The sequence below is a fragment of the Paroedura picta genome, chromosome 2, assembly GCF_049243985.1.
Source record: "Paroedura picta isolate Pp20150507F chromosome 2, Ppicta_v3.0, whole genome shotgun sequence".
NCBI lineage: Eukaryota > Metazoa > Chordata > Lepidosauria > Squamata > Gekkonidae > Paroedura > Paroedura picta.
In genome coordinates, this window is record NC_135370.1 from 44,128,739 (window position 1) to 44,156,730 (window position 27,992).

General features: G+C 44.8%; 1 protein-coding gene across 1 annotated transcript; it reads right to left on the reverse strand.

Moving 5' to 3' along the window:
* Positions 1-55: 55 nt before the first annotated feature.
* Positions 56-16,908, reverse strand: DAPL1 (death associated protein like 1). The gene is made up of 4 exons (XM_077319931.1): positions 16,709-16,908; positions 10,166-10,253; positions 8,006-8,066; positions 56-322 (listed from the first exon to the last, which is right to left on the reverse strand). Exons 1-4 carry the CDS (start codon positions 16,773-16,775, stop codon positions 203-205), a joined length of 336 nt encoding a protein of 111 aa, XP_077176046.1. The 5' UTR covers positions 16,776-16,908; the 3' UTR covers positions 56-202.
* Between the last annotated feature and the right edge of the window lie 11,084 nt (positions 16,909-27,992).

Genomic DNA, 27,992 nt, shown 5'->3' on the forward strand with positions numbered 1-27,992 from the left:
TTATTAATCTCCTCTTGCAAAATAGTGCTTTGGAAAAAAAAAACAAAGAAAAAAATTGCAGAACATATACGCTGATTTTATTGCCTGAAAAATATGAATTAGAAACTGCACAAGACATTCGGTCCATTTACCGCTTGCTTAGATAAGTGCTGTTTTGTTAAGAGCAAGTCTGCCAGATATATGAATATTTTACTCTACAGCTTTAACATTTCCGAGGCTGCTGAATAATGCACATTCTTTTGGGCGGTATAATCTTTTCCAGAGTTGGCCGCGGCTTTTGATGTGCTCCTTGTGTGGCTGCTGCTGGAAATTTGTGCCTCAGCTGTAAGATTAAAAAAAAAAAAGAATAAAAAAACTATAAATCATAAGCATTAAAATCCAACCTAGCACAAAAGACCTTTAATTTATTTATATTCAGATTTGTATGCCACCCTTCCCTGAAGGCTCAAGCTTAATTAGATTTGTATCCAACTTATTCCACAGTGTTCATAGCTCTTATAAAATAAAGTATTTGTGGTGGAACAGGCCTGCTCTGGCCTGCAGGCTTTGGTCCACCCAGCCCTCCAAGGTTTTTCCAACACCTGGAGAGGCGTTTCTTTCTCAGGTAACCACCTGAGAGGGTCAGTAGGCTTCCCTTCCTATATCTGAGGCCTTTCCTGTGCATCACCCACTTCCCAGCACCTGGTCACCGCAGAGATAGGTTATTGCCTTGTGTACTTCTGGAGGAATAACTACTTGCCAACTGCCAGCCTTCCCCCTGGCGCTCTTTTTATAATAGTGTGTCCAAGATGGTGGAGGTCTATGTGGTACTGAGAACCACTACCAGCATCAAAAGTTTAAAAGAAAATGTTCGCAAGCATACTTTTAACACAGTAATAGATTGAGCAAGGTATTTAAAAGGATTGGGTAAAATGAAATATCTCTGTTCTCTCTATGCATGTCTTACCAGATGTTAAAATATAAGACCTGCTCCTTAGCTTAGAAAGTTGTAGATCTCCAGAGTTTCCCTTACCTTGAAGCTTCCTTCAGCTGTCCAGGCCAAGATACAGCTAATGGCTGCCTCCTCCAGATTTCAGTTAGGAGTTCTGCCTGCTCTGATGGTCTGAGTACCAAAGAGACCTTCCTCCTTGTTTCCACAAGCTTTATCAGCTCTCTTTTCCCCACCCACTGACCAGGTGTGGCCAGGAGAGAGGCTTTTCCTGAAGTCTCTAGAAATTTCCTTCCTGAAGTCTCTCTAGACTTTAATTCCTCCAAATATCCGTTACTTGCTTGGTGGGGGCTTGACCTAGACCTGTTAGCATTTAAATGAAGGTGGGCTGAGGTTAAATCTGAAAAGCCATTCAACTGATTTCTCCCTCTGCCCAGAAAAGGGGGGGGGGGAAACCTTTTAAAACTCAGAGTAAAGATTTTGCTCATTTCAAACCTCCAAATAAAAATGCATTTCTTCACACCTCCCCCTCCTAAGATTCCATGCAGAAGAGCATCCTTTTAATGCCAAATGTTCCAAGTGTCAATCCAAGTCCTTGCTCATAAGTGCAATGCCATCATAAGACACTGCAAACTCTGGTAAGATCTACCTGTCTTCATACCAGCTGCTTCATGGCCTGGGCCTTTGCCAGATCCTCCCTGACAACACTCATCATCCCCTTCAACCACTTTCTAAAGGGCAGGACATAATCCACCACTGACTTCTTTGCCTTCAGAATCTCCTCCTCCCACCTTTCCTTTCCAAGATCGAGTGGTCCCCTGACCTTCCTCTCATACAGGAGCTCAGAAAGTGAGAACCCCATAGACTCTTGAGGAAATTCCCTATAGGCAACCAATAACTGTTGCACTTTCTCATCTGAGTCCTGGGGGGTGAGTGTCAACATACACCTTGAGCATCACTTTTAGCGTCCCATTGATTTTCTCAGTTTGACTGGGGGCTATACGCAGCAGCCTTAAGAGACTTCACCCTGTAGCACTTAACATGAGCTACTTCCTCTCCTCTGGCCAGTGGAGGAGGAGCTATTTTTCTCACTCCATCCCCCTTCTAGGGTTTGGCTGCACATTACTACACTTACTGAGTACTGGCCACCAAGGAGTTCCTGGCCATGTAACACAAGATAGGGGAGCTCCTTCGTAACCTCCATTTCCATGTGGTCAACCAGCCTTCTCCATTCCAGAGACATCCATGCCACAGAAAGTTGAGCATCCCACAATCCCCTTGGAACCAGAATGCCAGTATTAGGCACAGAAGGTACAATATTAGAATCAGACTTCAGATCAGAGGAATTCATGTCAGCATGTCCCAAAACCAACCAGTCTCTCAGCCACACCGGTTCTACATAGTTACCCCAGGCTTCCTCTGGCTCCATAGTGGTAAAGGGGCACTCATGGTTAATTATAGCTACTTGCTTCTCTTTCACATTCTGGGAAGCTGGTGTATTTAAAGGTTTCTGCTTACAACTAGAAAAGACAGACAGCAAGTGGTTGGACCCTCCACAGTTTTCTAACCTGGGGCCTGTTCCAATAGCCAAATCAGGGGCTCTCTTAACCTTTGCCTGAGCAGAAACCTCTTCCCTTTTGGGATGAGCATCTACCTTCCCAACCCTCTGGGATACTTCCCCTTCCCAACTGAGGTCCTCCAGTCCTCCCTGTTTAACAGCAGCTGATCGGCAGTTTCTGATGCCTCAGTGGAATCTTTAGAATCTTTGCCCTTTGTTCTTTATCAGCCATTTTAGCTCCTTGGGGAGTTTGGTGGAATAAAATTGGTCTAGCACCACTAACTGGCCTAGCACCATTAACTGTTGTGGGAATAAGCCCCAAAACCACTTCTGAAAGTAATCAGCCCCGCGTTTGAACCTTTTAAAAACTGTGGTTTGAAATCTTTAAAAATTCCTCCTTCCTCCACACTAGGAATGCTATTGTAGCCGGCTCCCTGGTTGGAACACTACAGAGGCAGGACATGTAGTCTGCTTCCACAATTCCCCACTGCACAGTTGCTTTCTCAGAAGTTGAAAGCTATACTGAGAGGTCTTCCTCTTCCTAGTATGGAAGACAATCTTTGGGGGTAGCTTATTTCCCTGCTTCGCTCGGCCTGTGGGTACATTGTTTCCAGGTCATGTTTTAGTTACTGCTCCTGTGCCTTTTGTTGCTCCTCCTCCAGGGACTCGTCCATCAGGCCAAGGGCTCCCTGCCTAGTCCCCCCGCCTGGATCCTGCCCAGGCTGCTTGGCCCCATCCCAGCCAGGTCAGAAATTAAAACTTCATTGGCTGTGTGTGTCTTGGCTCGTTGGGGAATAACTATGGACGGAGAGAATACTTTTAACAGATAAATACGTGGGTTTTATATGTAGTTTGTATTTGGGGTTTTTATGAAACTGTTGTAAACTGGCCCGAGACCTTTTTGAAAAATGGCAGCCTAAAAACTGAATAAATAAAAAATACATACATTTTCTCCCTTCTCCCCTGCAGCTTTTGCTCCCTCTCAAGCCTGCTGCATCTTCAGTCACTGGATCTTTCTCTCATTCTTTGCTTGCAAACGCAACTTCAACAGCTCTAGCTCCTTGAGTAAGACCTTGTCTTACTGGCTTGAGTGCTCAGTCCCCCCTATTGACCTGCTTCTGTTTAGCAGAAGAGCCTTCATTTCATCACCAGTTCAGTTCTCACAATGTATCCACTTCTTCTGGCATTCTTCCTGCAACTCTTGCTTTGTCAGCTTAAATATTCTCACTTGCTCTACTAACTCTATCCTAGCTAATCTGATCTGACCACACGCCAGTCAACCTAAAAAAAAAAGCAAAACTTCCACGTGCATGTATCAAATTCATAATCCCTGGCCAATCAAGTTCTGTTTGTCCTTAACCCACCGCTACCACCAAATTGTGGAGGAATGAGCCTGCTCTGACCCACAGGTCCTGTTCCACCTTCCCCTCCGTGGTTTCCCCAACACGTGAGAAAAGCTTTTCTTCCTCAGTTGAGTAACTTGCCACCGCCCTATGACCTCTGAAAGGAATTCAACACTTGGAAGGTCAGGACTCCCAGCTTCCCTTCCCAGATCTGAGGCCTTGCCTCTGTATCTCTCACTGCTCAGTGCCTAGTTACCATGGGGACAGTTTACTGTCTTGTGAGACTCTGGAGGAATAGTTATTTGCCACCTTTTGGCCTTTCCATGGTGCCCCTTTTACAATACTGTGTTCAAGACTGTGGAGGTCTACATGCTACAAAGAACCACTACTAGCATCAAAATGTATAAAGTATTAATTAACAAGAAAATGTTCACAACTTTTAGTACAGCAACAGACAGAGCAAGGGATTCAAAAGACATGGGTAAAATGCAATTCCTCTGTTTCTTTATATATACATGTCCTATAAGATGTTAAAATATAAGACTGGTGCCTTAGTTTAGGAAGCTGCAAATCTCCACAGTTTCCTTTCTCTTAGAACTTCCTTTAGCTGTCTCAGCATCAAAGAGACAATCCTCCTTAGTTTCATCAGCTGTCTTTTCCCCACTCATTGACCAGGTCTGGCTGGGATAGAGTGGCTTTTCCTGAAGTCTCCAGAAATTTCCCATTGAAGTCTCTCTAGTAGGGATGAGCACAAACTGGTTCACGAGCTAAAATTCGGCATGAATTTGTAGCTCCCAACATTTACTGGATTTTGAAGCATGGGGAAGTGGGGGATAGAATTAAATGGCTGCCAGCCATTTTACTATTTCCAGGTAATCTCCCCCCCCCCCCACCTTCTCCTGGCAAGTCACAGCTGGGAGAAAGGGAGATCTGAACTCGCTGGCTTGGGGAAATTCTGGTTTGGTTTGGCAGCCGGTATATCTCCAACTATTATTGTTTCTATGAAGATGGGCTGAATAAGTCTGGAAACCAAATGGACTTCCCTCCTCCCAGCTTGTTCTGTTTTTTTTAACTCAGCAAAAATGTGTTTCTTCACAAATTCCATTAGAAACTCTGAGATTCAAAAATTAATCATAAGATAAATGGACCCCTGAGGAGGAGGGCAAAAGAAAAAGAACAGACCAAAACTAAGAATGGAGGAAATTTAATTACATTGAATGCCTCCACATGGATGGGATCAGCAACTATAAGCCAAAGAAGGCCACAGCATCTAGGTTGTCTTCCTTTTCTTATCCTGGATTTAACACAGGACAGTTCATGTCACCAAGCTTAGATACTCCCTGTTCTGACTTATCCTCCAGTGTATAGGCTCTTCTGTGGTAAAACTTATCATCTCCCTGTCCCCCTTCATGCATCACAGAAGAGCCTCCAGCACAACATGCCAGTTCATGGTGTAAACCAGTGGTCCCCAACCTTTTTATCACCGGGACAGGTAAATGATTGACAATTTTACTGAGGCCCAGGGGCAGTAGTCTTTTGCCAAGGGACGTTGCTGCCACCTGAGCCCCTGCTCCGCTTGCTTTTCCACCAGCACTCGACTTCCCGCCACCCGCTGGGTGGCGCTGCCAGCAGCAGCTGCATAGTGCCATGCCAAGGGGGAGCCCCAGCCATGGCAGCTGCTGGAGAGCACCAAAGGTGAGACGGCAGCAGAGTGGCAGGGCAGACCCTGAGGCAGCAGCCGGGGAGGAGGATGAGGAGGAGCCATGGCCCGGACCGGGGGTTGGGGACCGCTGGTGTAAACCACAGCCCTTTCACACCGTGTCTAAATGTTCCGCTCATGACATGTGTCCCAACTGCAACTCACAACCTGGGTGGCACCAGCTTTGCAAGTCTGAACCCTCTGTGAAAGTTAAGGATGCTTAGCTGTGATGCAGATTCTAGATTGCCTATTTCTGTGCTACATGATTCTAGAGTCAGCAGCCACTGATTCCCTTGTTCTCATCGCACTTCCAGACTGCTCCTTCACATTTCTGACTGACCACAGTGTAAGGCCTATGTTGGCATTTCCTGTATGTGGACAGCAATTCACCCATGACTGAAACAGCACTCCAGGACATTCTTCTCAAGTGAATTGTGCCACCTCTCCCATAAAAAGCCTTGCTGGATTTGGTCTCAGCACCACTGAAAACTAAAGAGCTCTCTGTCCATTTAAAATGGAGTCATTCAAAGCCCCTCATGAGCTGTCTGTTTCCATGCCAAATACAAGTGTTGGCACCACAAAACAGCAATCAAAGGTGGGCAGCACAGAATTTGTGTTATACTTATTGCTGCGTTAGGAATGGCCCATGCTAGCCTCTCATATGTGTTCCAGACATCCCTCCAGAATATAAATGCCATTCTGACTGTGGACAAAATTATGTTTTCTCCAGCAACTGCTGGGCAAGAAAGTGCACCATGCCCAGAACAGAAATGCTTACATAAGAGAAGACTGCAAACAATAAAACAGACCATGTGAATTCACTGAACTACAAACAGGCTGCCTGGGATCTCACTGTAGGTCTGATCAACACATGCAGCAGGATTTATTTAGAATACTTGTATCTCACTTTTCAGGATAACAAAGCAGCTTACAACAAAATAAAAATTCAAGTTAAGCCAAGACAGACAGACAACATGCAACAGATGGTTCATCCACCACAGCAGTTACAAGTTTAGAGCCTGTTTATTTATACCCAATGGGGACCCAAAGCAGCTTGTTACATTGTGGTCTTCTATTTTATTCTCACAACAATAGCATGAGGTAGGTTAGATTGAGGGACAAATGACTGGCTCAAGATCAACCAAGCTTCCATGGCAGAGTGGGGACTTAAACCTGAGATCCTAGTCTGCTACTATGACCATTAACTATGCCATGCTGGCTCTCCCAATGCTAGATCAGCTATGACTACTTCTTCCGGCAGGGAGATTTTACAATAGGGATTCCCAACCAGGGTTCCCTGGGGCTCCGTGAAAACTGCCCAGTCCCCCCCCCCCCAGCCGTTCCCCTATATCTTGCCTTAATGCACTCAGCCACAAGCAATTCCCGGCATTGCCTTAAAAGCAGGGAACCGGCGGCTTCCATTGTTTTGGGGGAGGTGTTCTCCTATAGTTACTGTGCCTAGGAAAGGGGGTGGAGTCTGGATGACTACTCCTGCCTCAAAACTGCCTCCTTTCCCTCCCTCTCAGCCCTCAAGAGGTGTGGCCAAATCACTTTGGGCCTAGTTTGGAAGCTCTCTGAAGCCTGAAAAATATTTCAGGGATTTCTCCACAGTCAAAAGGTTGTTTTACACTGACCACTGGAAGGTGTCCCCATGCCTCCACCTTTATTCTAAAGAGGTACATTCAGGTGCCTCAGGGCTTTTATTACACCACCAGGTTGAATATGTAGGCCAAGCCTAAGAGCTCATTATGGAGATGACTGAGAGAGAAAAAACAGTCACACTTACTCTACCTCCCCTTATACATGTGCATAACCTTATGGCCAGTACCCTCAGTCTAAGCAGCAGCATCTCTCTTGAATTCAGGCCAGCTATTTATCCTACTGCTAAAGGAGCAAATTGTGCCTCCAGCCAACCCCGCAGCAGCTCCTTCTGAAACATTCATCTCCAAGCTGTTTTAAACAGCCGCTCTGGAATCCACAATCTTCGTGCCCTTCTGCGATGGCTGTGTGCAGATGAGAAAGGCAAAAGACAAGGTCTGTGGGTAGCTCAACAGGGCAACTGCATTTGCTGTCTGAAGCAGAGCAGCAAAATTATTTCCTGATGCAACATTTCAGTATTTCAGGTGCCTCAGTAAGGGCTGGTCCTATTTATTCATACTGAATAGGCAGGAAACATCCTGTGGAGGGCTTAAATGTAGAGCACAGCTTGAGAGGTGCTGGGATGATTAGAAGTCCTGTTCCAGCATGTTGCACATCGGATGAAAATAGCATTCCAATATTTTCCAAGTTAAAGGCAGCTTTAAGTATTCTGTATACCTCTCCCTTTTCACATGGTGAAAAGGAGAGGGGAAATTGTTGATATTTCCCACACGTTATACATGTCTTTTAACACCTGTTCTGATACAGCTCTTGTATGCATACATGAATGGTTTGACACAGATTCGTAATCAAGTGGAGGTCTACTCATGTGTACTTACTTTCTCCAATGCATCTGCTAACAAGATGCTCATGCTTTGCATTTTTGCAATGCTAACCGTACTGCGAAAGAGGAAAAAAAGGGTTAAGCCAGAGGTTTGGTCTTGGGGGGGAAAAAAACAACATGTTTGCTGATGAATTCTCTCCATCCAATATGCAGGGTAGCTTTGGTTCTGCAATTCATTCATTCAGTGTTCTATGCATGGTTGTCAGAGTGGGAACTCTGCTGATCAACAATACCAATGTTACAAGTTACAGGAGGAGCCAGGCAACATATCCCCCTGGCAAATCACATTTCGATCCTACAGTAAACTTTGGGAAGTAGATTTTTATTTTGGAGAACATTTTGGCCTGGAGCAAAGCATTACTGTTCTGCTGGTGGAAGCACCTTCTGTTAAAATATTTATCATGGGATCCAAGCCAATGTCTAAAATCAATGAGTGCAACACATTAAATGTGAGAAGAAAAGCCACTAGGTAATTCAGACTCTTTGAAAGTACAATATTGCATTCCAGAAAGATTTTTAAAATGTCCTCCTTCATACTTGCTGTTGAAATGGGGGGAAGAAGCCCAAGAAACATGTAGAGAGATTTTTTTTATTTCTTCACCACTACTATACAAAGTACCTGTTCTTGCTACATAAGTTACCTCTTCTAGGAGAAAAGGGTGACTCAAACATTTGCTTCACCTATTGAAGATGCAGGCATATCAAGACTAAAGAAAACCAAATCAAGATGGTCATCCCAGGATAACCAGCAGTTCTGTAAATACCAAACTTATAAAGAGACCAAGGATTACCTTTACTAGGCAGCAATTACTAAACCAGGCAACTATGCTGATTTGAATCCACCTGTGCCTTTACTGTGTTGTTTAACTCCAGTGCTAACTGCTTTATGGGTTTTGTTCTCCAGGTGTTTCACTTATTCATTTTGCATGGAAAAAAACCCAGTAACCTGAGCACAGCCCAATTCCAGAAATACTTCAAGCAGTTGAAGCCCACCATGTTTATTATATTTTTAGTGATGTTCTCATATATAGCAAACATTTGTTCTGGAGAAAAATAAGATTTTTCAACACTGTCAGTTAAGGGCAACTGCTTAAGAAGTGTTGAATTTCTTAGATACCACCTCTCTGATAAAAGCAAAGCCTTACATAATATAGGATTTTGCCCTATATTATTTTTACACAGCTTGGTTTTATCACCATTGTCACAACACTCTGCAACATCTGCTGCCACATACCTATCCCTGTTGGGTGCTGAAATACAAAAGCTACTACATCTGCAATCCTAGGCACCCTTAACTAGGGAGTGCATTCTATTTTGTGCGGTAGGATTGTTTCTGAGCATACATATTTATTAACTGCGCTGTGATCAAACACTGGGGCAACTACACGAGAATATAGAACTTTGCCCCAAAGTACTAAATCCCTTCTACTCATGTCTATGACTATGGCCTCTGATCACCTGGAGAAAGACAGTCCTGTCTCTTTAAATGAGGGTTCAGATGAGGTGCTTACCAGACATTGTTTACTCCATGCCACAAAAAACATCAGCAGCTGTCTCAATTAAAGAGACAGGACATTTTCTCCCCTCCAGGCCTGTTAGCTACGTTCAGTGGCTGAACTGCTGTGATGCCATGAACCAGTCTAGCTACTATGGTAATTAAAAACTGGTATCCGGATCACCACCCAATTTGTGAAGGATCAATTTGATTGGCTCTGAAGTCTCACACAGGGTGACAAGTGAAGCTATGCAGGCCGAAAGCAAGACAGAGCATCTCAGTGGGAACAGAATATCAAGACAAATCGAACAATAGAGGTAACAGCACAGGCAGACAGTGGACTGGGGGGGAACAGGCTGCAATAGTAGAACATTCTAGCTTGCTGGACAATTTAAAACTCTGGTTACCTCTACAGCCACAGTGCCCTCCTGATCAAAAAAGAAGTATAAAGCCAGAAAGTCTGGCTTGCATTTTCTAACAAACTTTGTTGTTTTTTTTAAACATTCTCATGGATGTTTTTCTAGCACTACAGATACTGCGTTACCTTTTGCTGCATTACTTGCCACAGTAATACAGTGATTGCACCATTCACAATTTGAAGACTGCTTTCTTTTTGAACTCTTAACATTACAAACACACAAGTCTCAACAACGCACATACCTGGCCCTTTCTCTCCCATGGACTTTGGGACTCCTTTCAACAGGTGCATTCTCCAGCTTCTTAGAAACTCTCATACCTCCAGCTTTGACTATAGGAGAGATGGGAAAATAGGATAAGGTATTTCACAAGCCATGAAGTAAGAGACCCAGCCAGAGCAAAATCCTCATGTCCTCTATGTTGCAACGTTTGAACTTCCCTTTCCACATATTCTGGCACACATCAGATTTGAAAGTACAGTAAGCAGTCCAACACTATTCCCTTTGCTACAATAACACAGACTTTTTTTGTACGTGTTTCTTTTGCAGGCTGGTTCATGCTGTCTGTGTTTTTCACAAGGCATTTGTCCATGAATGCAGGCTCTTCTTTGTACCCTCTCAAAATAACTTACCTGTGATACTCAGTGGAACAGACTTCCTCGGGAGGTGGTGGGCTCTCCATCTTTGAACATTTTTAAACAGAGGCTGGATAGCCATCTGACAGAGAGGCTGATTCTGTGAAGGCTCAAGGGGGTGGCAGGTTACAGTGGATGAGCGACAGGGTTGAGAATGTCCTGCATAGTGCAGGGGGTTGGACTAGATGACCTATGAGATCCCTTCCAACCTTATTATTCTATGATTCTACTATCTTACGTTGCTGTGGTACACACCACCTTCACAATCACATAGCCAGAACTGATGGGGGGATGGGATGCCTAAAAAATGAAAGGCCTGAGTAATTGCAGTATTTATATAGGTATCATTCCACAGAGGCAGGGGTGCATGGGAATTGTAGTTCATGGACATCTGGAGGGCCGCAGTTTGACTACCCCTGCACAGAGGTATCACACAAAGCTACAGTGACCTCTAAGCAGAGTGATGGTGTGTGAAGGTCTGAATTAGTGACAGCGTTAACAAATCATCTTGCTGAGATTTATTCAAAACTTTTAAGTTAACTCTAGCATGAAAATACATGGTTAAGAATCCAAAAGATAGGGGAGAAAATGTTTCAGAAAGAATGTTTAGTTCTCTTTGAAGTACCCTGTGCCTTGATAGATTTTTTTACTCCGATTTTGAAATTGCTTTACAATGATAAAAAGCCGAAGCAGAATGCAGAATGCAAACAGAACAGGCAAATGCAAAGGGTATTTAATTTGCGAATGCTGGTGGCTGCAAGTGTCTTTCTAACTAAATTTTGGAAACAAGGGTAGTTTTCCTGTACTAAAAACTGGTAACATCGTATTGTATACCTTTGGCCAAAAAGCAGCAGTACACTCCTATCTGGGGTCCTCATCCTATTTCACTGAGTAGGCAGCTTTGGGAGGGACGTACGTGGAGCAGAGAGGGAGGCAGGGGACACCCGCCTAGACAGCCAGATCAGCTGAATCAACCCTGGCAATGGGTGACAGATGTTGCAGCCAGATCGCACTCACAACCAACTGGTTACATAAGATATGGCGGGGGGGGGGGAAGAATCACTGTGTTTATTATGTATGAATAGCATTTTGCTGTTTTAATACAATACGTTTTAACCACTGTTGAAAACCACGCTGAGCCCGGTGGGCAGTATACAAATGATAAATACACTGAGATATCCAAAGATACCACGAGCATTTTGTTGTGTGATGCCTTCAAATTGCTGCATATAATTTATCTACTACAGGTAGTCCAGAACAAAAGGGTCCTCTTGTCCCTAAAGATGCAGAAATCCTGTCATGTATTTGCATTCTATTAACTGTCAATTAGGTCCTGTTAACATGCCTGTCAGTCACCAACCCGTTAGCACCAATTAAGGTACAGATGACCTAGCAACAACAATTTAAGCATTCAGCAATGTCAAAGACATTCAGTTTTAACAGCATGTTAAGATGCTTCAGATAAAATTATCCAAATATTCCTCAATTTTTAAAGTAGAAGAACAGTTGGTTCTTATATGCTCCTTTTCTCTACCCAAAGGAGTCTCAAAGCAGCTTACAGTCGCCTTCTCTTTCGTCTTCCCACAACAGACACCCTGTGAGGTGGGTGAGGCTGAGAGAGCCCTGATATCACTGCTGGAACAGCTTTATCAGAGCCCAAGGTCACCCAGCTGGCTGCATGTGGAAAAGGAGCGGGGAATCAAACCCAGCTCACCAGATTAGAAGTCCCATGCTCCTAACCACTACACCAAGCTGGCTCTTGGTGTAGTATCAGGTTAAGAGGCAGAAGAGGGCTTGTGTGAGGTCATTTTGTTTGAAGCATAGTTGAAATTAGGTTCAATCTGTGCAAATACAATATGTTCCCTTAAAATTATAGGGAGAGGTACAGAAATAGCCAGTTATTTATTAGAATAGTTATCAAGCCTTTCGCCTTGGGCAAGGTGACTTGCAATAATAATTAAAACACCCCAGTCTTCAACCTAAGATACAACAACAAGCCTCAAATCCCTCTCCTCTTAAAAGATGCCTGGTATTCAAATCCCCTCAAAAGCCTTGGCAGGCAGGCCTTGCAGCACCTCCTGAAGATATCCAAGGATTGGGGGCCCTTCTCCCCTCTTCAGGGAGCCCATTCCACAGAGCTGGACCCACAATGGAAAAGGACCAGACTTTGGCTGATCCCTGATGGGCCAACCAAAATGGTAGAAAAGCCAACAGGTAGCTGCCTGGTGACTGGAGTTGATGCATATGGAAAGAAATGCTCCTTCAAATATGCAGGTGCCACATTGTAAAGGACTTTAAAGATTATAACTTTGAACTCAAGTTCAGCAACCTTCTTCCATAGGAGGTTTGTGAAGAAAGCCATGGTGAGGTTCCAAGTGCGATATTTCCAAGCACTGATTTAAAATCCCATTGGAATTTTTGCATATCGAGTTCTTAACTGTTCATTTGGGAGGGTTTAACCAACTATTAAATATTGTTTGCCACCTTTGGAAACGGCTCTCCAAAACTTGACAAGTGGCATAAGCATGTTAATGATTAATAATTTTAAAAGTTTCTTTTCCCTGTAGTACAGCACAATTACTAACAGTTCAGAAATCCCTTGGTTTGAGACTCTGCCATGGGCTCAGTCAATAGCCTGGGGGTAGAAATACATTCAGCACATAGTTTTGAAATCCACAGACGTAAAAAAATATTATTAATTTGCTGAAAGTGCGCAGGAGAAAGTGTGTGGAGGTGGGGGAGAGAGCAATGGAGACCAAGCCTTTGAAGATTAAACTTATTGCCTTCATTTCTACCTGGCCTTTCTGCCCAAAGCAGCTTATGCATCTCCTCTCTCTTCCATTTTATTGTCACAACAACTCTGAGTGAGGTTAGATAGAGCTCAAGGTGCCATGAAGTTTGCTGAGTGCACTTTAGAATTCTGGGAACCTGTCCATGGCTCTAACCATTACGCTACTAATTACCTCCGCCATTAATCGTCCCCATTAAACTGAAGCCCCAGTAACAGCACTATAATTAATTAATTTAGATTTTCATACGACCCTTCCCTACGGCTCTGGGTGGTTTACATAAAACATTTTGGAACAGTTACATAGAACACTATCAATATCAATATAACAATAACAATAACATACCAACTAGAACAGTATTTCAACAATGTAGGTTTAAGGACCACAGGATGAAATGTAACATGCCATTCCATCCCCAGACACATCATTCTCTTAGTTCCCCCTTCTGTGCAATATAGAGATAATACTGACCTGCTCTGGTAGAGACGCTTGAAGGATTACAGCATATTAATATTACCATAGGGCTATGACCATTAAAGTTTCACTGCAATTCTGCTCCCTCGGCAACATTTGATAATAAAAATAGCATTTGAGTGAAGGCACTACTATATACCAGCTTTGCCATTGGATTGTTATCTAGAGTAATCTGTGTGATGTTTTTTTTCTTATCCAACATGGCTGGCATCTAAATCAAAATCAGTGTCAACACATGTTTAAACTCTCAACTTCAACAATTGATGGTCCTTGAACTTGCTTGTCTTGAAACGCATCCTTATCCATTGTTGTTCCTCTATATATTTATGAAAAAGCCTAGGGGGTGGGATGTGCCCGGCTGTCCAGGTTAGAATAGGACTAATCAGAGTGCAGCCAGCTTTGCCTTGATTGGCCCTGCCCCTGCAGCTCTCGCCCTGTGTCCCTGGACTCTAGCCTCTTTGCTCTCAGACACCTCAGTGCCTGGAGCCAGCAGCAGGTAAGGGGAGAGGGCCCTGGGCAAAGGGTCATGGTGGAGGGCTTGCTAACGAGGGCCTCTTGGCCTGCTGACTGCCTGGTAAGGAGCTCTGTCCCGGCCCTGCTAACGAGCCGCTCAGCCCCTGCCTGCCCCACTTGATGCGGCTGCGAGCTGCCGTCCAAAGCCACCTGAAGCTGCCTGGCCAAGGGCCAGGGCCCGTTCTTAGGAACGGGCTTTGAAGGTAGTTTTAACATAATCCTCAAACTTGACGACATGCTGGATAAAATCTCACAAAGAGGAGCAAAGTTTTGTCTACGTGTTCTTATATTCTTAATGATTTGTTGTGTCTGTAGACCTGCCAGGGACTGAGGCGGAATTTTGGCTTACAATGTAATTGACCAAGACAGGGCTAGATCCCCTAGAACAGTGGTTCTCAACTTTCCTAATGCCGTGACCCTTTAATACAGTTCCTCATGTTGTGGTGACCCCAAACCATAAAATTATACATGTGTTCTTTCACAGAAATTAAACCAAAACTGACTAATGGCGTGAAGATCCATTGTTCATGATTGTATATAAATTGGTTCCCCCCCTGGGGTTTCTCAGTTCAGTTCTGCCTCTTGTCCCGTCGAGCTGCGCCACCACCTGGAGCCCCTGGTGGGAGACTGTCCTGTGCTGCACTGGAGGAGCTGCTGGAGTAGCTGGCGGCCCCCCCAGCCAAGCTGCTCCCCCTGCTGCGACCCCTGTGAAAGGGTCGTTTGACCCCCAAAGGGGTCCCGACCCCCAGGTTGACAACCACTGCCCTAGTGTCTGTTGTGGTGAGAAGAAGGGAAGGAGATCTTAAGCTGCTTTGAGACTCCTTAGGGTAGTGAAATGCGGGGCATAAAAACCAACTCTTCTTCTAGATCAGGGGTAGTCAAACTGCGGCCCTCCAGATGTCCATGGACTACAATTCCCAGGAGCCCCCTGCCAGCGTTCGCTGGCAGGGGGCTCCTGGGAATTGTAGTCCATGGACATCTGGAGGACCGCAGTTTGCCTACCCCTGTTCTAGATGCTATTTCTGAGTAAGTATACGTTCCTGTGACAGCTTTAGATAACCTATTAGTTGACTAAAACCCAAATCAATCTCCAGGCTGCTGACAAACATAATCAGTTTGTCAGGGCAAAACATTCCGTGAGGCCTGAGCTTCTGCCCCACTCCTCAGCCCCACCTCTGACCGCTTAGTTCTGAAAAACAACTACTGCCTGGGGCTGTGTTTAACAGTCCTATAAGGCGAAACTGCACAAGCTAGCCTAGGAGGACCAAATTCACCTGATTTGCAGCATTGAGCTGGAAGCTAACTCACACTGAGAAATTAAAGAGTTTGTGTCACTTTGGAAAAAAGCAGGAGAAAAGTATCATTTATAAAAAAAGAACTTGTGTTCAGAGAACTGTTTTTTGAAGCACAGGAATGGACACAGATGAAAAACCATCATGTATTTGATAATGGAGCCCCCTCCCCCAGCACATCTTATTAACCCCTGACAAATGAACATACATTTTGGCACAGGACAATCCCAGGCTCCTCTAAATAAAAAGGCATTTTCTATATCCCAAGGAACACCCCCCCCCCACCTCAAATAGTTACAACTGAGCTTACTCTTTTTGGCCAGAGCAAACTTTTCTCTGCTGTGATTCAGATAATCCCCCAATGTCTCATATTAATAATTTAAGACTTTATGGCTACTGAGCTTGATTTACAACAGCCTTTCCACAGATATAAACCCACTAAACCACAGGGCCTGGCAACAGTTCACAGGTTAGTGGTTTCCCACTTCTAACCCACAAGAAACATGGTTAACTTCTCAAATACAGGCATAACCACATGTTAATGTTTTGAAGCCAGAAGGTTAGTTCCAGGAAAGAACAGCGGCATTACCAAGCTAGAAAGAAGCCCTGTTACAGCTGCTTTTGGGGAATTTCCAAAAGGGAGGAGCTCCAGCGGTGCAGAACTTCTGCCAAAACAAGCCCGTCACAGGCGCCTGAGAGAAACAACACGCATAACTGAGCCAGAGCAGACATTTGGAAAGGATGCCCTTTTCTAGCAAGTGCGCAGAAATGCCTCACGACACCCTGAAAGCGACTTAAAGCGTGACAGGAGAGCACGACAGCATAGCAAGGGAAACCAGCCTGAGTAGCCAGCTTGAGTAGACCAGGAGGGCGCCAATGCGCTCCCTCAGCCCCAATTCTTAACTTTCCCCCTAAAGTCTTCCAGACGTGGCTCCCTTTAGACGCAGGGCGACTACCAGACGGAGGAAGCTCAAAAAGCGGTACCTCCCAAGGAGGACGGCGCTCCCCCACTCTCCTCAGCCTTGGCCTTCAAGCCCTACCTGGGCTGCGCGGAGAGGGGACGCCACGAGCATCGGCGGCTTACCTGCAGGGAAACGCCCCCCTTTCAAGGGGGAAGACGGCGGCGCCGGGACGTCGGGCTTCGCCAGCATTGCTATTGCTGCTGCTGAGAAAGGAACCGAGGAGGAGGCAGCCCTGAACGCGACTCTTTACCCCGCGGGAGCTGCGTGTCGTCCCTTTATTTCTCGTCCGCGGAGAAGGGGCGGCGCTGCCCAGGGAAAGAGGCGGGGAAGGGCTGGCAAGAAACGAGCGCGTTCGGGCAGGCGTGTCGGGACAAGGGGCCTAACGCGAGCCTCGTTGGAGCCCAGCCCTAGAATTGGCTTCCAGTGACCCAGCTCGGCATAGAAAGTTGCGGGGGAAACTCCTGCTACTTTGAACTCGTGCGGAATGGCCCAAAGAGTCCGTCCAGAATGCATTGCTCTCGGCCCAAATCAGCACCAGAATGTGATATGCCCTTTTCTCACCGATAAGGATCAAGATTAGGGTTGCCAGCTCCAGGCTGGGAAGTACCTGGACATGGGGGGGGGGGGACTTCAATGGGGTATGATGCCATGGAGTTTTTCTCCAGGTGAACGGGTCTTTGTGGTGGAAATCTCCAGCCGACATCTGGAGGCTGTCACCCCTAATCAGTATACCGTCTTTTGACTCCGAGGGGAAAGCATCCCGTGCCTATTTCCAGACATTTTGGTTCCTTTAAATGCTGCAGATAGATGAGATCTTGTGCCTGGATAAGAGTTATCAAGTATCAAGTTGTCACACCAAGGACAGTGAGCCCAGAACAAAAATCTGGGATTGCTTTTGTGATTCCTTTGCCTTTCATAAAGCATTTTTTAAAAATTGCATTTTCCAGCTACAGAATTCTGTTGTGCTCAGTCCTGATTTCTGGCCCCTCTACCTGTTCCTGTCAGAGGCTCAAAGCACTCTGCACATGGTCAGAGGTATCATCTCCAACCAAATTTATTTTAAAACAGTGAATTGCTTTCATTGAGAGAGACAAGCAAGCTCAAAAGCATTTATCCTGTAGATCTAGTGATGATAATTTATTTATTTTTATTTATAATTCAGATTTATAAGCTGCCCCTCTTGAACCCATCATCTTGGAGCAGTGACCAGCATTATAAATGAGTAAAAACACATGAACACATTAAAATTGCTAAAAAGCTAACATCAATCCCTGCAGTCTTAGTTTATGAGTTCCTCATAAGGAGAGATGTCTCATGATGAGCTTCTTCTGAATAAGGGGAAAAGGTAATGTTACCAATTTTTATTCTGTCCCAAAACCAGAAATTTATTTATTACATTTCTAGACAGCATCCTTTCCTATATTCTCTCAGAGCAGACATGAGAGCAGTAAAATATAGCTATACACAGGGGGGAAATCTTATGAAATAAAAGCTTTAAAAAAAACATAGAGACAATCTTTTTTCAGTTGTTTCCTGGGCCTTCTAAGAAATGCATAAGCTAGCCAGTTTGGTGTAGCAGTTAGGAATGTGGACTTCTAATCTGGCATGCCAGGTTCGATTCTGCGCTCCCCCATATGTAACCAGCTGGGTGACCTTGGGCTCGCCACGGCACTGATAAAACTATAATATCAGGGCTCTCTCAGCCTCACCCGCCCCACAGGGTGTCTGTTGTGGGGAGAGGAATGGGAAGCTGACTGTAAGCCGCTTTGAGACTCCTTCGGGTAGGGAAAAGCGGCATATAAGAACCAACTCTTCTTCTACTGTGCAGCAGTTGGCAAGCTACCTGTTTAAAACCCACCCTCCCAGAACTTGAAAGGGAAAATTTGCCAGCTGGAGATAGCTCTGGAGATAGCTCCCAATTCTCACCTGGACTCTCACTCTGCAGAAATAGTGGCAGCAGGCCAAGGTGGCATAGCAGAGGTGCAGTGCCAGACTGGCTGCATACTGCCTAACGAAAGAATCAGAACAGAGCATTTAATTTGGTACTTCCTTGCAGGATCATGGCCAGACGGAAGTGCATTCTCAGGAGCTCCTGCAAGTACTTTACAATACAGTGAAGATCAATCACTTCTCCACTGAGGTTGAGGCTGAGGCCTGGGAGGACAGCCTTGATGGACCAACCAGTCCAATAGGTGCAAGTATTGTGCTCTGCGCTTAGAGATGCCAGTCTCCAGGTGGGACCTGGGCTTTCCTGGAATTATAACTCCTCTCCATACTGAAGAGACCAGTTCCCCTGGAAAAAATGGCTGCTTCGGAGGCTGGACTCCACAGCATTGTTCTCCACTAATGTTCCCGCCCCCACCCCAAATCCCAGCTACTCCCAGCTCTTGGTGTTTTCCAACCCAGATCTGGCAACCTATCTGTGTTCCTGCTCTACAAACCCCCAATCTTTTAGCCCCCAGCCTCCTAAGCCTTTCCAGTCTAGGACTTAAGGTCTTATTTAAGCAAAAACCCAACTGTGCCTGACTGCAGAGAGCAGGACATATGGTGTCAGCTGTCAGGCCTGGCTCCAAAGGGTGCCCAAAACATCAAATTAAGCCAAATGAAGTGACAATTCCTTTTTAGAGATAATAAAACGGGGACTGGTGTTTTGTAGGAGTGGGCTGGTTTCAGCTGAATCATAGAGTTCCTGAAAGAAGGGAGACATTGTTCATAGAGCCAGATAAGGAAGAAGATGAGAAATAATATTTTGATATTATTGCAGCAACAGCAGATTCAAAACTGTATCTGTAATTGAGCCCAAAGAGTAGACATCTGTGTAGACATTTTTGGTAAGCTAATGATATACCCCAAATTGCCCAAAAAACTATTAGCAAAACTCCATGAGATTCTTCTAGAATCACATTTTAAGGAGCCAATATACATGCAAAGATGACAGTGATTTAATGCAAGAAATCACCAAAGACTGGGGAGGGAAAATCTATTAAAATATCTTAGACATATAGGCTCGTTAATATAAGGGAGTGTAGCCTGAAATTAATGCTTAGGTTGCACTATACCTGTTAAATGAGCAAAAGTATTTAAGAACATCTCAGACCAATGTCTTAAGGAGAAAACACAATAAAATCAGAGTCCAGTAGCACCTTTAAAACCAACAAAGATTTATTCAAGGTGAGAGCTTTCGAGAGCAAGCACTCTTGGTCAATAAATCTTTGGTCTTAAAGGTGCTACTGGATTCTGTGCTATTGTGCTACTTCAGACCAACACGGCTACTCATTTGAATCTCTACTTAAGGAGAAAGGTTCATTCTACCCTATAGGGTGGACCTGCTCTGGTATAAAACAATTATTGAGGAGACTATATAAAGTACTAAGTGAAATCATAGCCTGTAGAGTAGAAGGCTCACCATGGTTAATCTCATTTGGCCCAATGGATCACTCATTGCATAAGAAATATGGTCATGTCTTAAGGAATCTGGGGGTTATTGATTGCAGGCCATGGGAAACAAAAGTCAACACTATCAAAATCTGACTGAGGAAATATTGGTAAACTATGGTGGTGGAGAAAACTGCAGCATGTAAATATGAACAGGAAGGAAACTTAAGAAAACTTAAAGTCATTATTTATTCAAAGATCATCTCTGTTCCCTGAGTACGAGAACAACATTGAACTTGAAGAGTAGCTTGTGATTCTCAACGGTATGCGAAGTAATGGTTCAGAGTGAACAGTGGTAAAGTAGGCATGCAGATTTTATATGAAGATAATATGTATTGAATGAATTATATAAATTGATATGGTAGCTGTGATGGTGGAAACTGCTGTCAAGGGGCAGCCGATTAGTAATGACCCTGTAGGATTTTCAGTGGAAGAGATATTCAGAGGTGGGTTCCCATTGCCTGCCTCTGTGTGGTGACCCTCGGAGGTTTCCCATTCCTTGGAGATCTCTCCAAATGCTAACCAGGGCTTCCAAGATCTGATAAGATCATGTTAGATTGGCTTATCCAGATCAGGTCATATTTAGGGTATGGGGAATTGTTGTTTGAGGATTATTTGGCTATATTGTTTTGGGTTTTTTTTACTTGCATTTTGTAAGTTCCTATTATTTAATAAAATATGTTTAGAAGCCTAGCTCTGACCCCCAACACACACACCTTTTCTTGACAGAAATCAAGAATATAAGCTTATTTTTATATCCTTTTCACTACCAGGAGTCCCAAAGTGACACACAGACACCTTTCTCTTACTCTCGCCACAACAGATACCCTGTGAGGTAGGTGGGGCTGAGAGAGTTCTAAGAGAACTGCTCTGCGACAACAATTCTGAGAGAACTATAACTAGTTCAAGGTCACCTAGCTGGCTGCATGTAGAGGAGTGAGGAATCAAACCTGGTTCTTCAGATTAGAGGCAGCTGCTCTTAATCGCTACAGCATGCTGGCTCAAATATTCGTTTCTTAAAGCTACAGGTGCTCTTTTTATCATGTGTTGGATCCTGAAAAGTTGGATGTATGCTTTTTTTTAAGATTTCAGATTTCACTGCAGACTTTCTCAGATCTGTAAAAAGATCTGCCCTGTCTGCTCATTCTCTGGATTGAATTATCCACAAATGAGGCCATATGGAGCATTATATAGATATTGATGGTGTGGTAAAGGTTGAAATAAGTTTATAGCTGCGTTGGTCTAAAATCAGAATTTAAAAACAAGAACAGCATCCACTCAATACCTTTCATTAGGACCACCCCAAAAACAGTTAACATAGATTGTGTGCTTGATTTTATAGTAAATGTTTAGATTGAGAGATCCCTTACTAACCGCATGTTGTGTTGTTAGTACCAGTCGTAAGCGGCCAATTACTGCATTCAACCAAGGGGAAGATGATTGCCCCCCCCCAATGAAAAACCACGGCTAGAGCCCAAAACAGATAACCCTACATTTAAGCTAAGCCTCTCCATCTTGCCAAAAGGCAGTGCTCACCAGTCAGCAAGCTTGGCCTTCCTCATATTTACTGCCTCATATTTCCTTTCCTTCTTTGGTTTTCTTTCTCTGTTATTAAAAAATTCTCCTGAGACTTTGTCCAATTCTTCATTGGCATTTTCATTCTATGTGGAGTTTGTGCATGCTTTCATTCTCTCTTGCTCACTTTCACTTTTCTTCCAAATGTTCACAAGCAAAGCAGAAATGTAAAACTCTGTGTAAGCCAAAGTTGAAAAGAACACAAAGAGATGGACCCGACCACTTTTTCTGTTGATGGAAAAGAGAGAAGAGGGTCCCCTTGCAGAGCCAAGAAGCCTCTGCCTTGGAAGAAGAAGAAGAGTTGATTTTTATACCCTACTTTTCACTGCTCAAAGGAGCTTCAAAGCAGCTTACAATCACTTTCCCTTCCTCTCCCCACAACAGACACCCTGTGAGGTAGAGGAGACTGAGAGAGCTCTGACTCGGTCAGAACAGCACTATCAGGATTGTGACTAGCCCAAGGTCACCCAGCTGGCTGCATGTGGAGGAGGAATAGGGAATCAAACCCAGCTTGCCACTGCTCTTAACCACAACGCCGCGCTGGCTCTCCACTATACCACACTGCATGTGGGTCAGGAGGTGTTGTAAGGGAAGGATTTAGATGAGGCAGTGAGAAAAAGCTAACTGTTCATACATTCCATCTGTCCCTGTTTGTTATCTGTATGCACTAGAATGAACCATTTTTCCTTCTTTCTCCTACAAAACTCCATAGCCAAAACCCATTATCATTAAAGTTTGAGATACAGATATATATATTTAATAAAACTAAGCCCATTATTGAAATTTCCATTTCAGTAATGGGCCTAGTTTGAAACATAAACGTAAATAAATTATAAGACTAAGGATTCATTAAAAACTTAACAAAACCTCTGAGTCTGTCCAAGGAGTTTGGGCCAGCTCTCCAAGACCAAGCTTCTGCTCCCCGTGCCATCTCCATCTTGCAGAAAATCCACTCCAACCCATGGTTCCTGATACCTCGATCCTCCCAGTGAATTGTTGAAAAGGTGCTTAAGGTGTCACAGTCTTTGGCTAGATACTGCCTACACTGCTTTCCGGATTTCATGTTGGTGCATTTTCAGGAGCATAAAGGAAGGTGACTGCGTGCTCATCAGGACAGGATTTGCATCCTCTGGCGAGGGCATTGATTGCACCCACATAACCCTTATCACAACCCTCCCCCTTGGGAGGAGCTGCAAGTATAAGACAATCACCCCCACTTCCACTGCCTCAATGTTCAGGCCTCCTGTGACCACTGCCAAGTTCCTGGGTGGCATTTATGATTGCCACATCTTTACTGCATCTGGCCTCAATTGCCTCTTGGCCAGAAGGCAACAGAGGGCTCCTGAATTAGTATGGTGAGCATGGCTGATGGCACAAGGGGGCCCTCCAGGCAGTGGTTTCTGCACCCTCCTCACCTGAGATGATGCCACCCTGTAATGGAGGCACCTTTTAGGCATACTTCTCCTGCATGAGGAAAGGTTTGGCCATCATGTGGAATCGTCCAATGCATAGGTTGCCAGCCGCCACAGGGCTTTGGCCCGGGGGGTTGTTGCCACCTGGCTAGGTGAGCAGCCTAGTCCATAGATGTCACAGAGGACCTCCTCCCCCAGCAGCTGCCTCAGGCAGGCTCCAAGGAACCTACCTGCCCAGTGAACCATCCATGTGTGTCTGCTCACCAGTTCAAGAGGGGAAGATGTCTTGATGCCGCTGTGGTAGGCCCAGGAGAAATTAGTGCCTTGCTTACTTGTTTATTATTATTATTATTATTATTATTATTATTATTAATATTAATATTAATATTAATATTAATAGTAATAGTAATAGTAATAGTAATAGTAATAGTAATAGTAATAGTAATAGTAATAGTAATATTAATATATTTATACCCCGCCTCCCCCCGAAGGCTCGAGGCGGCTTACATAACCCCGTCCCCTAAAACCATAAAATGACAATAAAAACCGATAATTTACAGTAATGGCAACAGCGATGGCGTAATCTACTCATTTGCTCTCCGCATCCTCAACTACGGAGGGGGGTGACGCTCTCTACCTCCAGTTTGTGAGGGGGGGGGCTGATCTTCTTTCCGCCCTGCCTCAGTTATAAGCCTGGCGGAAGAGCTCCGTCTTACAGGCCCTGCGGAATGCTGGTAATTCCTGCAGGGATCTCAGCTCTTCTGGGAGCTCATTCCACCAGGTTGGGGCCAGGACCGAAAAGGCCCTGGCCCTAGTCGAGGCCAGGCGGGCTTCCTTGGGGCCGGGAACGACCAGTAGGTTAGCCCCCGCAGAGCGTAAAGCTCTGCGGGGGATATAGGGCAAAATGCGGTCCCTCATATATGCTGGGCCTAGACCACGGATGGCCTTGAAGGTCAAAACCAAAACCTTGAACCTGATCCGGAAGGCGACCGGTAACCAATGCAGCTGCCTCAGAACTGGCTGGATGTGAGCCCTCCATGGTGTAGCTGTGAGGACTCTAGCAGCCGCATTTTGGATGAGTTGCAGTTTCCGGATCAAGCCCAGAGGCAGGCCGGTGTAGAGCGAGTTACAGAAATCTAGTCTAGAGGTGACTAGATGCACAGCTGCTCCTTGGGATCCCAGCTGTGGGCCTGGTGTATCTGTGTGGGCTGAGATCTGGGACAAAGTATGGACTTTGCCTTCCCTGCAGTTTACGCCCTCCAGTGGCTTGCCCCGCGGTGCTAGATGCCTGCCACTGGTGGTGGTGGGGGGGGGGGCACATGCATTCATTCTAAGCCATCACGGCAGCGAGTGTCAGATGTCATTCTCCGCCATGTGCTGTCCCTCTGGGATGCGGGGGCAACCTCCTGGAACCATTTGTAGGGCAGGACACCTGTGATCGGGTCCTGAGAAAGGGCACAGCTGGAGTAGGAGAGTGTGCTGATTATATGTGCACTTAGTCGCACCCTGAGCTTCTTGGGGTCCCATGGATGTGTTGAGGCTGTGTGCGGGGGAGTGAATTGGAAGTAACCATGGTTATCAATGGGCTATGATGCCGTTTTTACAGGTGCAGCTTTGCAGCATGCTGAAAACACTTTGGAAGCCACCTAACTGCTGCCATGCTCCCTAAGATGCCCACATCTACACATGAGGCTGTGGTGCTTCCACTGGTGGGACTCATCAGCACAGCGCCCGTCGCGTCCTCTGTGTTAGGCCAGCACAGGGGTCAGTTGGATCCCTATTCCGATTTGGCCTCCCTCCTTAGGATTGCTCTGTTCTATTCTACCACTTGATTGTTTGCTTACATACGTTGCGTTTCACTCAGTAATGCATTCTACTGTAAGCTCCTTTTATACTGTCTGTTTCATGCATAATATTCATGCTCCTTCAGAGAAACCCAGTGGGCAAGGCAGGTAGTCTTGCAAACACAAAACAGTTCCTGCATTGTATTTCCACTACTTAACTAGAAGTAATATAGTTGTGGTCATCCAGTTACGTATTTGCATGCCCTTGCCTTCCTTGGACGGTAAAGTCCTGGGGAAATGAGAGACAATACATAGATGCGTTGATCATTGGTCCTAAATTGCCCTAGAAATACAGGATTTTACTCTGCTTTGGGGAGCAATCCTTAGCAGGGCCCATTATGTACATGTTGAATAATGCACTTTCAGTGTGCTTTGGCAGCTGGATTTCTAAAGTGCATTATCCAATGTATGCATAATGGTCTACTTAGGGAATATGTTCTTACAATTGCCCCCGTAAAGTATTAAGAAATTTACAGTGCAACCTTAAGCATAGTTATATTACTGTAAGTTCACTGAAGTACATGCACTTTGAAGGGTAGACAAGAAGAAAAGTTGGTTTTTATACCCTGCTTTTCAGGAGCCAAAGGAGCCAAAACGGCTTACAATCGCTTTCCCTTCCTTTCCCCCACAACAGACGTCCTGTGAGGTCTGAGAGCTCTGACAGAATGGTTGTATCAGGACTGTGACTAGCCCAAGGGCACTCAGCTGGCTGCAGGTGGGGAATCAAGCCCAGCTCTCCAGATTAGAGTCTTCTACTCTGAACCACTAGACCAAGCTGGATAGAATACTGTTTAGGATTGCACTGTTGAGCATGTTACCTCCAGAGTTTATGGGTGTTTACTCAGAAGTAAGTCCCACTGAATCCAGTGGCCTTTGTTTCCAGGTCCAGAGGACTGGAGCCTAAACCTAATTACTTTTAGCTTCTCTCTCCCCCTCACATTTGGTTAAAGAATCTGTGCAAGGAAGCAAGGCAGGATGGAGCCTGTCACAGCCACAACTGGGACCAACCACCTCCTTCTAACCTTCCTTGCCAGGCAAGCTTTGGCGTGGTTCACCTGAACACGTTGGATGTAATCTGTAAATGGTGCGTGAAGATATGTGGAAAAGCTTTTTAGGATGCTGTTGAATGAATAATAGCCAACAGTGACTACAATCCCTTTACAGCTAGGGAAAAAGCTTTTCCAAGTCAGCATGATTTTTTTTCTCTCTCTAATTGCTGTCTTAATTATAAGACACCAGTTCATAGTGACTGATGCCATGGCCTCCTGTCAGTTTTGCAAGCAAAGAACTAATCAGCAAGATTATTTGAGGATTATCCAGTCATTCTTGTTTCAGGAGGAGTCTTGTTCATTTGACCTAGCAAAGAGAAGCTCAGCTTTACATAATTCTGCTTCATGCCAATACTTGTCCTCTGAGAATACTGGAATATTGGAGTTTCTATCTACATTCGGAATAGCTGTTTAAGGGCAGCCGGTCTATACCACAGCAAGGCATTAATAGGCATTAATAGGTAAACCAGTCTGACCCTTTTAGGAGTAATTTGTAGATGGTCTCCTCTGAGAGCCAGCTGGGTGTAGTGGTTAAGGGCAGTGGCTTCTAATCTGGAGAGCTCGGTTCGATTCCCCATTCCTCAACATTCAGCCAGATAGATTATTTTGAGCTAATCACAGTCCTGTCAGAGCTCTTTCAGTCCCATCTACTTTACAGGGTGTCTGTTGTGAGGAAGGAATGGTAGGCAATTGTGAACTGCTTTGAGGCTCTTTCAGGTAGTGAAAATTAGGGTATAAAAGGCCCTGTTATTAAAACAAGACAAAAGTACAGGATTATAGTTTATGCACATTTTCTGGGAAATTTGGTCCATTGAAATTAGTAAGAGATCTTTTCATTCTGGTAGACAGAAGTATTTGGATTCTGCCTCCCCCCCCCCATATGAAATGAGAACTGTCAGTAGCTGTTCATAATATTTTTATTGTTCTGATACTCAAATGTCCAATCTACATATCTTCCTTATTTTGAAAACGTGACTAACTCTGAATGTAGCCATAAAGTAACAACAATTCAGAGCTTAGAATGGGATTTGAAAGCATTAAAAACATTTTCCTGTTATGTAAAAAATGGCCAGAAGCACCTGGGTCTTCTATAATGCATTATCTTTAATCTCCCTCTTCATATCTACATAGATAGTTATGAATCCAACACTTCTGTAAATACTTCTCGGTCAGAACAGCTTTATCAGCGCCGTGGCAAGCCCAAGGTCACCCAGCTGGTTGCAATGTGGGGGAGTGCAGAATTGAACCAAGCTCGCCAGATTAGAAGTCCACACTCCTAAGCATTACACCACACTGGCTCTCTGGTGAGCAAGGTTTACTACCTTGATCCTCACATGCAGCCCGCAGGGTGACTTTGGGCTAGTCACAGTCCTGTTGGAACTGTTCTCACAGAGCAGTCCTGTCAGAATTCTCTCAGCCCCACCTACCTCGCTGGGTGACTGTTGTGGGGACAGGAAGTGTAAAGCGATTGTAAACCATTTTGAGACTCCTTTGGGCAGTGAAAAGCGGGGTAGAAAAACCAACTCTTCTTCTTCTTCTAAGTTGTCATGAGCTCCTTAAAAAAAGAGTGGGATAAAAATTAACTTCTTCTATCTCCTTGGATAATTGTTTACCTGAGGAATGTAGCTGGAGCATGAGACTAAAAAGGACCTAACCTGGACTTGATTTATCATCTCTCTCTCTTTTAGGTATATGGGGAAAGAGGTGGTGATGGAATTATATACGGCTTAGCTCTTTTGGTACCTGAGAGCTCTGACCATATAGATGACATATGTGTGTGTAAAGCAGGGGTAGTCAAACTGCGGCCCTCCAGATGTCCATGGACTACAATTCCCAGGAGCCCCTGCCAGCATTCGCTGGCAGGGGCTCCTGGAAATTGTAGTCCACGGACATCTGGAGGGCCGCAGTTTGACTACGCCTGGTGTAAAGTGTCATCAAGCGGCAGCTGATTTAGGGTAGGGTTTTAGTTAGACTGTGTCTTTAGCAGAGTCAAGCCATTGACTGTCCGAAAAAGATTTAACTGTTCATTGACACTTGTTGCTAGTGGGAATAGGCAAAGTGGCTCATGTGATTTATTTATTGGTATGTTAA